Source organism: Drosophila montana, unplaced genomic scaffold (genome assembly GCF_035044405.1).
Source record: "Drosophila montana isolate Dmon_TW-CO22-7 unplaced genomic scaffold, ASM3504440v1 contig_1624_1, whole genome shotgun sequence".
NCBI classification, from domain to species: Eukaryota; Metazoa; Arthropoda; class Insecta; order Diptera; family Drosophilidae; genus Drosophila; species Drosophila montana.
This window is the reverse complement of record NW_026996559.1, coordinates 329,755-346,167: the sequence shown is the minus strand read 5'-3', so window position 1 is coordinate 346,167 and position 16,413 is coordinate 329,755. Positions and strand designations below refer to the sequence as shown.

General features: G+C 38.2%; 1 protein-coding gene across 2 annotated transcripts in view; it reads left to right on the top strand.

Annotated features, from left to right (window-relative positions):
* The first annotated feature begins 1,248 nt into the window (after positions 1-1,248).
* Positions 1,249-16,413, top strand: part of sdt (stardust) — a 96,618-nt gene continuing 81,453 nt past the window's right edge. Inside the window, exons 1-2 of one of the 2 annotated variants that reach the window (XM_064699531.1) lie at positions 1,249-1,483; positions 4,432-4,778. In XM_064699531.1, coding sequence (XP_064555601.1) covers positions 4,692-4,778 — 87 coding nt within the window. In that variant the 5' untranslated portion in view covers positions 1,249-1,483; positions 4,432-4,691. The remainder of the gene's footprint in view (positions 1,484-4,431; positions 4,779-16,413) is intronic. The other variant, XM_064699536.1, reaches the window with a different exon arrangement.

The window sequence follows — 16,413 nt, the reverse complement described above, 5'->3', positions numbered from 1 at the left end:
TCTGTTTATCAGTATGAAAACCCTTCGAATTTAGGTAATAGTTGGTCGCATTAGGATATTTATAATTCATATGCCAATCAAGTTTATTGTAAGACTATATTTTGATTTGTAAATTATTTTATATATATTTGTAAATTGAATGAAAACTAAAGTAAACGAGTTTTGTTACAAGCTATTTTGATAGTTTAATATTTTCTGGATGTTTAATATTATTAGGTCAAGTTTCTTCCCTTATTCTGTGGCCTGCAGCAATTGTTAAAGTCTGGCAACTCTTCACTTAACAGATTGTCTGGCAACAGCACTAAAAACGCAACATTGCTCAACGGTCGCGTTTAATAAAAATGCGGCATTGCGAATTTTGTTTAAAATTAATAGCAAAAAGGAAATTAAAAATGTTCCTCATTGGCCCAAGCATTGGTACTTAGCCAGGTGTAGTCGAGCAGCTGCTGTTTGCTGTGTATCCCGGCAATACCGCACGCGCGCTCGTTCTCTCTTGCCTCTCGCTCTCTCGCGAGCCATCGCTGTAGTTGTCTTGCCACTGGCTCGGCTGGTCCAGCAGCCCGCTACGTCGACATTAGCATTAGCATCCTCGGCTGCTGCTGCCGCATTGGCAGCTGAGCCAAAGTCCGTTAACCAGAAAACAGAAACAGAAACGGAGCCAGCGCCAGTGCACGGGCCACGGCAACGGCTGCTGTACACACAATTCGCAACGCTCAGTTCAGTTACGCGCAAGATTTCAACATAAATTGTAGCATACTTTAGAGCCACGGACGGCGGTAAAAGCGGGCGTGCGCAGCAGAAACTGCACGGCAAGAATCCCAATCAGTAACAGAAACGGAAACGGAAACTTCTTGTCTGAGTTGGCTCTGCTATTTAAATAATTGTCAGCCGCTTGAAATTTTTTTACTGCCGCAGCTGCTCACATATTTTATGCGTCTTTTGCACATTTTCTGCGGCCGTTTTTGTTCGCTCACTTTGCCAAGGCATTCCAAAATAAATTGTACAAAATTTTGCTAAATTTGCCACGCTTTTTTCCTTTATTTTTTTTTTGTGTTAAACGCGTTGCCGTCGCAGCCGCCGCCACTCAATTTTTTTTCTCACTGCGTGCGTTCGTGTGTGTGTGTGTGTACGCGTATATGACAGCGTGTTAAATATTTTTTTTTTTGGTTCATGGTATGCCAAACAATCCTCGTATGCTAAACAAAAGCCATGCCCATGAAAATATAAAGTTAAATAAGCTATAAAATCGCCACAGATAAATAATAATACTATAAATTAAGAAGAAATAAAACGCACAACTCGCAAGAGAATACGAATAGCGCTTAAAGCTCAATCTGCAGCCAACCAGCCTTAGTCTAAGTCGATGGAGAAGACGAAGAAGCCAAATATCGAAACGAAACGCACAAATCTAACGAAACGAAACGTAACGTTTAATTTGAAAAAACAAAACAACCTACTTGCCTAGCGAAAGCAGCACAAAATTGTAGCGTAACCCAATTTATTCACACGTATATTAATATATCTGTTTATAGTAGTTTACTTTAAGTTAAGCATGCAAAATTTTGATTTTGTTTTATGGTTTTTCTATGTATTTTTGTTTTGCATACAAGAATGTGATTTTTTTTTTGGCGATCTTGCTGCATTCTTTAATCTTGTTTTTTTATTATGTTGTATATTTTAGTGCGTTTTTCTGCTCTTAATAAATTTGCAAAATGAAAACAGCAGCAGCGTCCAATATATTAAAAGCATACGCATGTGTGTGTGTATGTACGTGCGTGTGCACATACATAAATCCACACAAATAGCTGTTGCCTGGCCCATAAAATGGCTGCCGTAATAGCAGCGACGTCGACGCTGGCAGCGTGGTAAGCAGCGCGCAAGAAGTTGAGGTTATGTCTGCACCACAAAACGTGCTTGGGCTTGCCGCTGCCCTTGGCATAAAATTCTGCTGCTGCTGCTGCTGTGACTGCGACTGCTTAGCTCTTAGTCGGGTGTGCCAGCAGATGACAGTACTGAAAGCAAGCAAAATGCGCTACCATCGCCGTCGCTGCAGCAGCATCCTTTAACAGAACGGCGCTGCTGTCTCCGTGAGGGTGCCAGTGTCTGTGCGTGTGTGTGTGTGTGTGTAGTGTGTGTGTGTGTGTGTGTGTGTGTGTGTGTGTGTGTGTGTGTGTGTGTGTGAGTGCTGTGTTGGGTGGCATGTCCTTGTTAGCAGCCCCACACTTGCACAGTTTTGGGCTCCGTAAATGACCTAGCCCTATTTCTGGGCTTGAGGCCGTTTCCGCTGAGAGTCAAATGCTTGCCCCTCAGTTGCTGCGCAGTAGCTGCGGTAGCGACGGCAGCGACTGTGACATTTTCTTTTGATTTGTGCTCCAAAGATGCGGTCGCTGAACGTTTCTAGCCCATTTTTTGTGTGTTTTTTATTGCTTCCACTGCACATTTCACGAACGTTTTTCGTTTCCTCCGCATTGCCGAAAAAAAAGTGTTGCATACCCTGCAGGCTGACAGGTTGACAGGCACTCGAGACCCGGACAAGCGGAACACTAGACAATCGAGACAATTATGGGGCACACTTTTGTAGCCGATAGACAGCCCCAAATTAAGATTTCATCTGACGCTTGTTTACCACTAAAAACTACATCCTAAACGTACAATCGCAGTTACGAGTCGAGTTGCACAAGTTAAATCTTCCATTTATTTATCAATTTCACAGAAAGCAGGATATAAACCTGTAGAAAAATATGTTTAATGATTAAAGAGAAGACATTTTTGTAGGCGAGTGTTGGTTTTATATCTTTTACAATTGCAATTATTAGTTTAAGCCAAATACTTTTTGTGTAAATCAACAAAAATGAACATATTTTTATTAAGAATTATGTGCTTTTTTAAAGAAATGTTGATGATTTTTATTTGTATTCTGTCAAAAGTAAGTTTTACACGTTTGTTGATGCAGATATATGTATAAAAGGTCATATCCTACCTTAACCTATCCAAAACTTTTCAGTTAATTTATTTAACAGGATTTAATTATGTTTATTCCGGTTTTGAAATTTTATTATGAAAAAGAACTAAATGTTACCCTTTCACAGACAACAAATTCAACAAAATGACAAAAATTATATTGATATTTTTTGGTTTTTACTCCATCATTATTTATCTGTTGGCTTTGCTTATTTTCAACACTTTAGAGATTTCAACAAAATGAATAAATAAGAAAAGCACTTGCATACATTAATTTTCATTCATATTAAAAGTATTTAAATATTACTTAGAAATCACAAATTGGTCGCCATTTAATTTGTGGGCTACAATTTTGTATGAAAGGTCCCTTTGTCCGTTTCAGGAATAACCAATAAAAGAGTGTTTGCATCTGTTCAGGTTCCAAAAAGTTAAATATTATTTACTAAATCTGCTCCAATAATCTCTCAGAGATCGACTTTTTTTGAAGATATGGACAGACAGACGGACTCGGCTGCTAATCAAGAATTTGTACATATAATTGCCGCCTTCTGACTGTTGCTTTGCATATTTGCACAAAACCAATATACCCTTTCTTTACGCATTTTCAATGCGTTCTGGTTATAATTAGGGAGTACAAATTTGGCCTGCTGCCTTTTAGTTTAACAGGAATTTTCATAACTGGCAAAATGCAAAGTTATACAAAAGTCAAAGTTTACAAAGTTATATTTGGCTCCGTCATATGGCTGCTAGTTTGTAGATTCAAAAATAGACCTCTGCTCCTGCTTTATGTGTGTATATTAACCAAACTTCACATAGATAACAATTCTATTTTTAAACGGATTTGCCAACTTATTTTGCTGCACTCCGAACCCATTGCAAATGGGTAAAAGGGTATACGGTTTTGGTGCAAATGTTTGTTACAGGCGGAAAGAAGCATCTCCCACCCCATTAAGTATATATATTCCTGTTCAGCATCAGCATGGGTTTGTCCGTATATATGTATGCGTAGATCTGAGAGACTGCAAGAGCTGGAAAATGTAGCTCATTCTATTGCCCTCATAGCTCGTCGATAACTTGCCCTGTTTCCATGTAATCGATAAGAATGTACATATATTGAAGATTTGTTTTGTAAGCAAAGCTTGAAGCCCTTAAATCGCGTAGAGTACACGCATAACCAGAGTATATCAGTTTTTGAAAATCTTGCAGCATTCCCTCCAGAGAATATCATAAAGATTCAGGATATAAACAACAAAGTTAATCAAGCACAAAATAACCATAGTTTCTTGTATATATTTATTGAAGCAAGGGAAGGTGGATTCAGGGTATATCCTAGTCGTGCACTCGCGACTAAGGCACTTTTATTTGTTTTAATTTTAGTAAATATTTATATTTTAAGCTCTTGGAATTTTTAAACGCTTTTCAAGTTTGAAATTTGCTCAAAGTTGCTCAACATTTGTTTTATACTTTCAGCAACGCTCCGCCCCAAAACAAAAGGAAGAATAAAAGCGGTAGGAGCCGCTACAACTAATTCACATAAGAGAACAAGTAGAATTTATAAAAAATAAATAATGCAAACATACAAAAAAGAAAATTAGCCGAATAATGATATAGCTGAGAAGCATTTGTAGTGGAAAAATGTTTACAACAATAGCAACAATCGGAGCTAAAACTAGTTGATTGCGCCTGTTGGTGGTCAGCAAAGGATTCGAGGGACGTCGTCGCGCTGCGCAATGCAAGCGAACAGCAGCCGATCCACGTTAAGCGCACAATCCTCGGGCACTCCGTCGGCCTCCACCATATCCTCGTCGCAGGGCAAGGTAAGTAAGACACATTGATAGACTGAATAGCGAGATGGATTGTTAGCAACTGTGATGGAGCAGACCCCTTGCACAGTTGCACAGTGGCCATTACGACAATGGACCACAAAGAACACACACACACACACACACACTCAGACATTCACACATTGACACAAAAAACGGCAACTGGGCGCCTCATTATGTGCGCCATATTGGCAGGCCGGCAAATGGCAAGGCAGCAACAATGGCGCTCATGTACTCCAATTCCAATAACCTCCCCCGCCTGCACACCCACACACACACACACACACACACTGTCCAAGGAGCTGGCCCAAAAGGACGAACACCGAATCAAATCTAGGAGGTGCGATTCAAGGCGAGGCGAGATTTGGTTTTGGTTTTGGTTTTGGTATTTTGCTCCAGGGCCCTAAGTGCCTCCTCCGTACGGGTTGCCAGTCCCCAACACACGCTGCTCCATGTGTGCGCGCATCCCATTCAAGTGTCCTTTGTATATGCGTACCCTTCGTGGGGGCCCCAAGTATGCAGGCGTTGGCAACAGTCCCAAAAGCACCTTGACCGGCCAAGTACTTCACGCATATCGTCGTTTACCAAATAGCCAATTCATAAACTAACCATCCTGTAAACGAAACAAATATAGTCAAAAAGGAAAATTAATTATCCTTTTTAAAAACTATGCCACATACTCGATACAAAATAATTCGGATCCTTCCACTCATGATATGCGTGTGTATACAATTTGTACGCAATTGGATAAGTTTTTTACGAGCAGCATAAACTCGTAATTGGTTTGGAAATCTCGAAAAAAAAAACAGTACAAATTTAACTATATGAACCATATACGACACGTGTTTGTTTATCGGAGATGTCTTCTTACATGTTTTTTTTTGCTTGATTACCCTCTGCAAGGTCTCAAATTTCTTGTATCTTTTGCAGAGGGTAGTATGATTTTGTCGTGAATTGTGTAACGCTTAGAAGGAGACGAGCCGAGTCTATATGGCCATGCCCGTCCGTCTATTTGTTTGCAAACTAATCTCAGCCTAAAACTATTATATACACAGCTCAATTGGACAAATCGATTAAAGAATGAGCTTTGTTTGTAAAACTTTGCTATTTTTCAAGGTCTCTTGATCAAACTAAGCAATGATGAGCTTTACTATTCTGCATACCCTGATCAGATATTATATAGCTCCTATATAAACAATTGGTCGCAAATCAAGCTTTCGTTTAACAGCATTTGAAGGGCACATATCGATTAGGGTCTTGCAGCTTCGGTGTGCCAAATATATCAGTTTCTTATTATTTTATTTTAATTTCAATACCGTCTAGACAATCTTGTTTATCGACCCAAACTACCCATATTCTGTTGTCTATCCGTCTGTATTGTTAAAGGCCGAGCTTGGGTTTCACATGCCGCACTTTGACTTTTTTGTTTGTCCTTTTTTTTATTTTTTGTTTTTGGCAATAATAGATTCTTTTCTTACGCTGAACCCATTGTAAATGGGTATGAAGGTATAATGTTTTTGTGCAAATGTTTTTAACAGGCAGAAGGAAGCGTTCCCATAGATAGATTCATGGTCAGGACGCTGCACTGAATCGAACTCTTGAATTGATCTTTGATCTAGCCGTAGCCCGAACAAGCTTATCACTTTTTATGGAATCCCGTAAGACTCGATTCAAAGACTTGATTTTGTAAAAATGATTGGAGCTGGCAGCAGCAAACTTTGTATCTAGGTTCCTGTTTAGTCTGTGATGTTTACAAATATATCAGGGAAATTAATTTTAAATGCGGCAGCCTGGGTATTTACACACTTTTCGCTGCCAGTAGACACTTCAAACAGCAGAGAAATGCAAGAGTACATATTCCACAGTGTGGAGCAGGGCGAGCGACTGTGCTTATAGATTTTCCCGTGTATGTACGCATAGATAGAAACTAGATTGTTTTTAAAGTTGGCTTAGCTAAGGTTGTCTTCTAGTCGAGCACTCTCACTTGATTATTACTATCCTTATTTGTATTCAGATGCAAATAGCTGGCGTGCGAATGCTAGAATAGATTATATTTTTGGCATTATTTCCATTTAATTCATCAGTTGTTTTATTTATTTATAAATATGCTGGAAATAACACATTATTGGACTACTGGACAGTTGAAAGGGCGCCATTTAACAGTCAGAAATTCTGCTTGGATGTAGCCAGCATTCAGTAGAACAACAAAAGTTATTCATCGTATTGAATGCTTATTTTGAGCTCTTTTGTCTTGTGTCTGAGTTTCCTATTTCCAATTGGCTTCAATATAGTTTTACTGTTGCCCCCAAAAATGATATTCCGATGAAACGTACAAATTTAATAATACGCCAAAGTACTGAGAATTCAATATTTGTGTTTGGCTTAGCTGGTAAATTACCTGAAAGGGGGGAAATGTTCGTTGGCGGATAATAAAATTACCTTTGCATTGGTTTCGTACACGTGCGGACGGGTCGGACGTGGCCGAACCTTCATCATTCGAGAAAGTACATGCCAAATTAAAAGAAAAACTAGCTCCCTGTGCGAGATATAGATTTCCATGGCATATCTGCTCGCACGTAGGTGTGGCTACACCCACATATTCCATACTCGGACAACGAGTGGAAGCTCTGAGTCAAGTGCAGATGATGATTTAAGAAGCTTGGCAAAGAATCTTATATACGTTAATATCCAGTTGTCTAATATATTGTGTATTTTCTCAAGCCTCCGGCTGATGGCACATCAGCTCAGTGTATTAATTAGATGAATCTGCTATTATTTGAGTTTTCAATGCGCTTTAATTATTTGCCTGTCGGCTGTTAAAACTATCCCGAAGTTTGTCTGCAAAACCACACACACACACACACATACATAGTTTTCTTTGTGCTGTCGCATTTAACTTAATCACAACCTAAGAACACAAAATGCAATCGAAATCTGATCAGATTCAGTGCTGCAGTTCAGCTTTTGCTAATTGAAATATTTTGTGAGTTGTGCAACCGCCTTCGGTTATGCTTAATAATAATTTACCCCCCCCCCCTCCTCCTCCTCCCATGCCATCTGACGAAATTCTGTTAATGAACAGCGCATTGTTTTCAATTTCGTGAAATGGTGAAACTCTAAGCCCTAATGCAGCAGTGGTTGGTTGGGGAGGAGTGGGGGAGGTTTTGGCTTGTCAGAGGTTGTGTTTGGTTAAAGGGTGGAGAGATTCTGAGTCTGGCATCTTATGCGTTGTTACAAAAATCTCTCGATTTTCTGTCGCTTGCAACGCAGCGATTTTTACGCGTTGCGTTCTGTTGCTATCGCTTTTAATTAAACATTGCCGTTTTTGTGACACATGCACTTAATATAAACGCACACACATACGCACACACACAGCTGTTCCCTTTCGGCTGTAAGCTGAACAACAACAAGAACATTTCAACACAGTCAGCTGCCTACAATGCCTGTGTAGAGAGCGAGCCAGCAAGCGGGAGGTGAGAGTGAGAGGGGCGGAGAGTGAGAGCGGGGGAGTGGCATGGATAACTGAAGGGCACTGCCAAGTGCTAAGCAGGCATATTTTGGGTAAGAGGTCGCGGGGCGGGCAGTGGGTGGTTGGCAAGCTTTGGTTGGCAGCTGCTGCTTTTGGCCTTGCCCGTCACAATTTGAAGTCGAGTTGACGACGTCGTTGTCGCTGCTCGTGTGCGTGTGTGGGTGTGTGTTGGCAGGCTCCAATGTGTGTGTGCGTGTTTGTGTTTGAGAGCGTAGGGTGTTGGGTGTTGGGTGTGCGTGAGCGAGCGTGTGAATAAGTCATAAAAAGCCAGTAAAAATCTCCGTTTGTCATTACATATTGTCATCATCAGCAGCGCCTACAAACACACGCGCGCACCCACACACACACACGTCCGCATCACTTGATGCTGCAGCATCAAAAAAGTAGGCAACACTTTTTTGTTTCTTTTGCTTGCCAGCTGCAATGCGTTTTTCAGCTGTCGGAGAGAGACAAGAGCAAAGAGAGTGTGGCGGCTGGGTAGAGTGGGCGGGGGAGGTGTTGGGTAAGGGTGAAGCAGCAGCTCGGCTTATAACTGTACTGTGAGCGTTTTTGCCTGGCGTATGCAAATGTGCTTAGTTGTTATTGTTTGCTACTTAAATGCAAATTGCATTCCGATGGCAAATGCTGCGTTTGTCCTTTTTTTTTCAGTTTTGTTTTCTCGTTCGTTTCTTTTTTGTGTCCTGGCAGAGACCTTCATAATTATGCGAAGAAATGTGCAACAGCAGCAGCAGCAGCAAAAGCGAGTTGCTTGCGCTCAAAAATAAACTGCTTACTTTACACAACGAGCAGAGGTTGCATTTTCGTCCGTTTTCAATCGAACCAGCTCTCAATTTCTACACAGCCGCATCAGATGCTCGTGTCCCCAATGCATATATGGACATCCTTCTTCATTTTTGTTTGAGTTACATTTGTAATGTTTATTTAATTTCGATTCAAAATGATTCAAGTGATGAACCTTAAACGATTTTTTCGATACAAAATCATTTTTAATAAATCACATGCCATAAAAATTACATAAAACAATTGTCATACGACACATACCGATGCACATTCAAGTAAATATTGTAATTTATCAGCCCATGAAAAAAGTTTATTGAACTGAAATTTCATTTGTGTTTATTTCCGAATGAATTTGTATTTAAAACATCGATTTTTTGCTGTGCTGCCTTTCTAATTAATTGATATTGGCAAACACATAATCGAATCTGTTCAAAATATTATGAGTTATTGGAACATCAAATTTTCAAATTCTTAAATAATTATTAAGTTTCCACAAGAGTTCGTCGATTTACATTAAAGTTCACAATTATGAAAAGTGCACAAAAAAGGAAACTGACTTGCTCACTTTGCCAACCACATAAATTCCAGTTAAGTCTCAGCTTTGTGTGTTAATTTACATATTTCTTACAGGAATATTCAATAAGACATCTCTCAGAACTCATATAATAAATATATACAGACAAGTCCGCCTCCTTTCAGTGGCTCCCACAGCCGGACGAATATCGTTTGTCGCAAGCGTTTCATCAGTTTTTCAATAAAAAATGCATTCTCACAACCGCACACTCGACGCGGACAATAAAATACATTTTAAACAAGTAAGAGGTTCTAGTCGGGACCTCCCGACTAGGGGATACCCTGAGCCCTCTTCTTCCAACACCAAATGCAGCTCGCGCTACGCGATCGTTTGCTTTAGTAGTAATAAAGAAAAATTAAAAAAAAAAAAATTTGTTCCCTTGGCAGTGTTCGAACTCGCAACTAACCGCACCACTTGCCGCCGCCTCTACTCAAGAGCCACACCGATAATTGAGTTTTAATGAGAAAAAACCCAATTAAAATAGCAGAACTGAAAACAATACAATGGCAATGGCAATGCTGTTCAAAGCAGACGCGCATGAATGTGTGTGTGTGTACATGTATGCAGAAATTCTTGGAATTTGCGCTAGCTGCTGCTAACACGTGCGCACATAAGTTTTGTGTTTCTTAGCCGATTTTAATTAAATTTTCGACAGTACATCTTATTGTAGAATAGAATATAGAATATTTGTGTATTCTATATACAAGTTGGAAAATTAACTTGATTTGTAGCTTTGTGGTGGTAGCGGGGAGGTGACGATAGGTATAAAATGAAAGATACTTGATATATGTATATATACTATTCTAGAAGCTACATGTCAAGTTTGGTGACTTTAGCTCATATTATTTACCAAAATTGCCCAAAAAACAGGATTTTGATATCGATTTTATCCGATTACTTCGAAACGGGGCAAGTTATCGAATATCAGAAACAAACTCGATCTGCGCGGGGACTAGGAGGACCTACAGCTAAAATTTCTCTAGCTCTTATAGGTTCTGAGATCCTTACGTTCATACATACGGACGGACGGACAGACATACGGACATGGCTAGATCGATTCGGCTATTGATGCTGATCAAGAATATATATACTTTATGGGGTCGGAGATGCTTCCTTTTGCCTGTTACATACATTTGCACAAAAACATTATAACCTTTTTACCCATTTTTAATGGGTTCAGGGTATAAAAATGCTGTTAAAAACATTTCCTAAACGTTGAAACACACAAATACAAATTTTATTAAATCGTTGGTGCGTAAAATTGCAAAGGGCGAAGTTTCTTGTTCATACAAAAAATGCAATGCAAAAATGCAATGTTTATAAGTTTTTACTTTTAAAAGCAATTGGTATATCACAAGCTGCTAAAATGAGTACAAGTCGTTTGTTTCAATTGGGGGCTAAACGTTCAGCAGAAGAGGCTCTGATACGGACTAAGGCTGCATATTAAAATACTTCTATTCCTTGTCCGATTGAAAGCAAGTGCAATCGAAATGCAGTCCAGTGGGGCGCATTGGATTTTTGTGTGTTACAAATGGAAAACAGTTTAAGATGTAAAGCAGCTGGATGTAATGAAACGAAAATATTCAGTGGCGCCTCCAAAGGTTACATCCTGCGACGTACCTACGAGGTGAATCATTTAAATAGCTTACAGTATTAATCCCCTTCCCATCAATTCTTATTTGACAGTCTGTCGCTTGGTAGAGATCAAAAGTAGACACCAATTCCGTGAAGAAATAACAAATTTCTTAACTGCGTTTGCTCGTTAAAAGCCTTTTGCAAGAGCTGATTTTTTAGCATTCCAATACAATAACAAGTAAGAGGTTCTAGTCGGGAGCTCCCGACTAGGAGATACCCTGAACCCTCTTCTTCCGATAGGCGATAGGTATAAAATGAAAAATACTATATATATATATACTATTCTAGAAGCTACATGTCAAGTTTGGTGAATCTAGCTAATATTATTATCGATATCGATTTTTATCGATTACTTGGAAACGGGGCAAGTTATCGAATTTCAGAAACAAACTTGATCGGCGCGGGGACTAGGAGGACCTACAGCTAAGATTTCAAGTCTCTAGCTCTTATAGGTTCTAAGATCCTTGCGTTCATACATACGGACGGACGGACAGACAGACGGAAATGGCTAGATCGACTCGGCTATTGGTGCTGATCAAGAATATATATACTTTATGGGGTCGGAGATGCTTCCTTCTGCCTGTTACATACATTTGCACAAATACATTATACCCTTTTTACCCATTTTTAATGGGTTCAGGGTATAAAAATATCCATTTCTCTGCGATCTTCCTTTTTGGTATATCTGGACTTGCTATGAATGAAAATTACTTTTGTTTTGGTAAACTTTTTTCAAAGGGTTTTAAATTTTAGTCTTCTTTCGGAAGGATATCATATATCTTACAATAATTTCCGCAAATCTTAACTGAATTTAATGGTAATTATGTCTATTATAAATATATTTATTTAAAATACTGTAGAGAAAAAGATCATGCACGTCAGTGCTGGTACTACAAGCCTGAGTCAATAAAATCAAGTGGCTCTGCGCTTTTGGCTTTATGTTTGTTATTGTAAGCAACAAAGTGTCGCATACCTATGTATTCAAATACAGGGTGTTATTTAATGCATTTACACACTACACCTCCCCTTTTGGAAGAATAACGTAATATAATGTAGTTGTTCAATTAACTTATATATATAGTTTTAAATTCATAAACTTAATGGGGTCTTGATGAATGATGAGTGAGTTGATGTAGAAAAATAATTTATTTTTTTTTGTTTATATTCATATTTTTACATTCATAAACATTTTTTTTATAATAAATTATAGATTTTTACTTTATATAATATATTTTTAATATATGTGCATATATCCTTTTTTCCCGATTGGACAAGGAATGTATTATAAAATAAAATTTTGGTAACGATAGTTTTATTTTTTGGTTTTTTTTGTATAGATTTTTGTTATTATATATTGATAGTTACTTTGTGGCTGATCAGGCGTAAAAATGTAATATGTTCTATGCTCGAGCTAAGCTAAGTTTTGAATAATATTAACCTGTTCTTATTTACTACTTGGGGTTTCTTTTTTCGTACATCTACTTTTATGTTGTTTCTATCTTCTATGCTTATAACTTTATCAGGGCCTAAATAGTATTTACTTTCTAACTTATGCGCTGTGTCGTTCGTTAGTAGAACTAAATTTCCTATCTCTAGTTCTATGTCATTTAGTTTTTTATCGTATTCTATCATTCGTTTTTATTTTTCTAAGTCTACTAGAGTTTTTAATCTTTTATAAGCAATTTCCAACCTAAACTTAAATTCTTTTGCGTAGTCGTCTATGTAATATATAGGGTCTATTTTAGTTTGGGTTTTAAATTCTATGAACTGTCTTGGTAATGTAGCATAAAGAAGTTCGTATGGACAGTATTCATGTACTGTCGATGGTGTAGTGTTGAAACTATATTAGAAATAATTCAACCATATGTGCCAATCGTCTTTGTCAATCGAAATATATAAACGATTAAATTCGTTAAATGTTCGATGACTTCTTTCTACTGTTCCTAATGTCTGGTGATGATGTGCTGTTGATTGTATATTACCTACATATATTCATATACTTGCACAGGTCATTTATTATGGAATTTTTGTATTCAGTACCCATGTCCGTTATGAACGTCTTCAGAGTACCGTACTTTAGTACAAAAGATTCAAATATTGCTTTGCCTACTGTTTTTGCACTTTTATCTGTTACTGGTATTGTAACTAGATGTTTAGTGAGATCGCATATTATAGTAATTGCGTACTCGTTGCCATTCTCTGTTCGAGGTAATGGACCGATTGTGTCTATTAAAACAGTGTCAAATGCAGTATTTGGAGTATTCGTTAATATTATTGGGTCTTTGGTATGTGTTGTGGTTTTTGCTAATTGGCATTTCACACAAGTTTTCACATACTTTGTAATGGTCTTAGTCATTTGGGGACAGTAATAATCCCTGTATGGCCTCCTTCTATAGGATCATCATGATATTTCGACAGTATTGCTTTTATTTGACTTTCGTCATTTTTGTTTATTTGTGTGACTTTTGTTAGTAGCGCTACCACAAATTCGAAAATTTGTTTATTTGGTGACAACTGTAATTTAGCCATTTTAGGTATTCCGGCTTCTGAAAAAATTGACCTAAGTCGAATTTTCCATTGGAGTACAAATCGTTAACTGAAAATTGTGAAATGATTCGTTTTCCTCTTTTAAGTAAACAAAATTATTTTACCGAATTTTATTTTTACAAAATACGTCGTTATTACTAACGACTTCATAGACATTGGGCTGTTTTTGATATTAATGCAATTTTATTTTGTCATCTGCGCAGATGTTTTCCTGTCTTTTTGATGATCTTGTTTGAACCATTAATATTTTCCTATTTACATATCTTCTGCACTATCGTTAAAGACTTATTAAATTAATTATTTAAAAAAAGTTTGTGTTTCTTTAACATTTATATTCACTACATATTGACCTTCATCTTGGTGTGAAATATATGTGGGTGCGTGGTTAATGCTTTGTTATTGATGGGTGGATGATGGTGGATTTGTTCGCCAATTGTTGGTCATGTGGTTGGTTACAAATATACAAGCAAATATTCCAAGGATGGGCAAAGGTAGCGTCATTTAACAAATTGCTGCGGGAACAACAACATTAATTGCACCAAAGCCCAAACTAAAGACAGGAATAGCTCAACTGTTTACTTTCTTTTATTACTATTTTTTTCCCTTTTTTTTTATTTTTACTGTTATTATGGGAACAACTTAAATTAAACATATATGAATATTTACAAATACAACTTATTCTACTGTTAAGTCTAACAAGAAAATGTACAAAGAAATGTTGATTATATAAGCCTATCTGAGAGATCGATTGGATGTGACCTTCGCAATCTCCTCCGCATTCGGACTCCTCTGTGCCTAGCCAGACGATTTGGATGATTTCCAAGCAGTGTAAAATAGTTCGCGCCTGTATGATTATAGCGTCCCCCGACTTTGGGCACGCCTAGGTCTCTTTCCAAATCGGAATACCTGTTTACAGAACATATACATATATATATTGAACACTTTCGAACTTCAGGCCAAAAAAGATTTTAATTGTTTAAGTCCCTTTAAATTATGTATTTATATGTTTTATAGTTTTTTGCTCTTCTGTATTTGCCCTGAAGAACAGAAGCGCATCTGAAGTATATTGAAGTAAATTTGTTTTAAACATTGTTTACTTCTTTGTTTTACTTATTTAAGAATTCGCGCCTTCTTATTGTTTGAATTGCGTATGTACAAATTTATAGAAATATATTTTACTTTTTTATCTATTGCCATATCGTTTAAGTCCGTTTTAAAGAATCGCAACACTCACTTCTAAAATCGTATATACCTTATACTTGATAGAGTCGAAGGTGTTTTCTATGCGTTACATAAATAATTATAATAAATAAAATGCCTTCTGAAAGGGTCTACGGACATACGAAAATAATATATATATTTGTTTTAAAGAAAGCTTACATTTTTCCTAGATTTCCCACTGTTTTTTATCTAATAAATATGCCAAAAAAAACAACGAATTTTTGTTAGGTTACATTTAACGACAATCAGAAACTGTAAAGCTGCAATTCGATGGTCAATTAATGTTTAACTTTTATGATGAAAACATTGCTGTTTTTAAGCATTTTTGCTAACCGCAAGCGCTGTGCAAAATGAATGCTTTATTGCCATTCAAGTTGCGAATGTTGTTCGAGGTTTTCGAGTTAATTTTGGATCAAATTATTTCCAGCTGCGCTGAAAAGTATGCAGGAAAATTTCTGCTGCATCAGTTGCGCGAGTTGAGTGTCTCTTGTAGGCGTGTGAGGGTGGCGCATGTGTGTTCGCATATGTGTGTATGCTAGCGCGGGTGTCAAACTGTAAATTACGCTTGAGGCGCCCTTTGACACCGTGCGCACTTTTCGCAAGCATCCCCGTACCCCTCGCTCACACTTCGCTCACCAAGTTGTCAAAACTTTGCAACTATTGCCATGAAATACGAAAAGTTTTTGCTGCTGATGTTGTTGTTCTTGCTTTTTTTGTTGTAGCTTGCAGAACGCAGTGAACAACAAAAAAAAAAAAAAAGAGGCGAGTAACGGAACATTTGCTTCATTAAGTGTAACTGTGTAAGCGTGTATGTGTGTGCGGGTATGTGTGCGTTTAATTCACAAAAGACAGCCGCATCACGAAGGAAGCGATGACGTCGACGCTGGCAGCGACACACATGTGTTCGTTTCTGAGTGTGTGTGCATGTCAGGCTGCGCCAGGCGCATGCGCCATGGCTAGCAGGCATCGCGCGTGAATCGAACCAAACTGAACTAACAGAAAGTCTACAACAAAAAAAAAACGCAGCAAGAAATTATGTGCAAGCAGCTGGCTGGGTGTTTGCAGCCGCAACAGCAGCAATAACAACAACTTGCAGCAATATTTGGGCAGTTTTTCGCCTGTTTATGCGAATACATGCGTAAAAGTCTACACAGCATCAGGCAGCTGGCAGCAAGTCTACAAACATCAGCCGTAAACCGGCTAAGCGCTTTGCCTTGCTCTCTTGCTCGCCCCCCAAAACGTCGCGCACCCTTTTGCCTAGCCCATTGACTGATTAGCCAGCGTCGCGGTCACCGACGCCGTCTCTGTCGCTGCCGTCGTCGCAGTCGCTGTTTTGTGTGCGT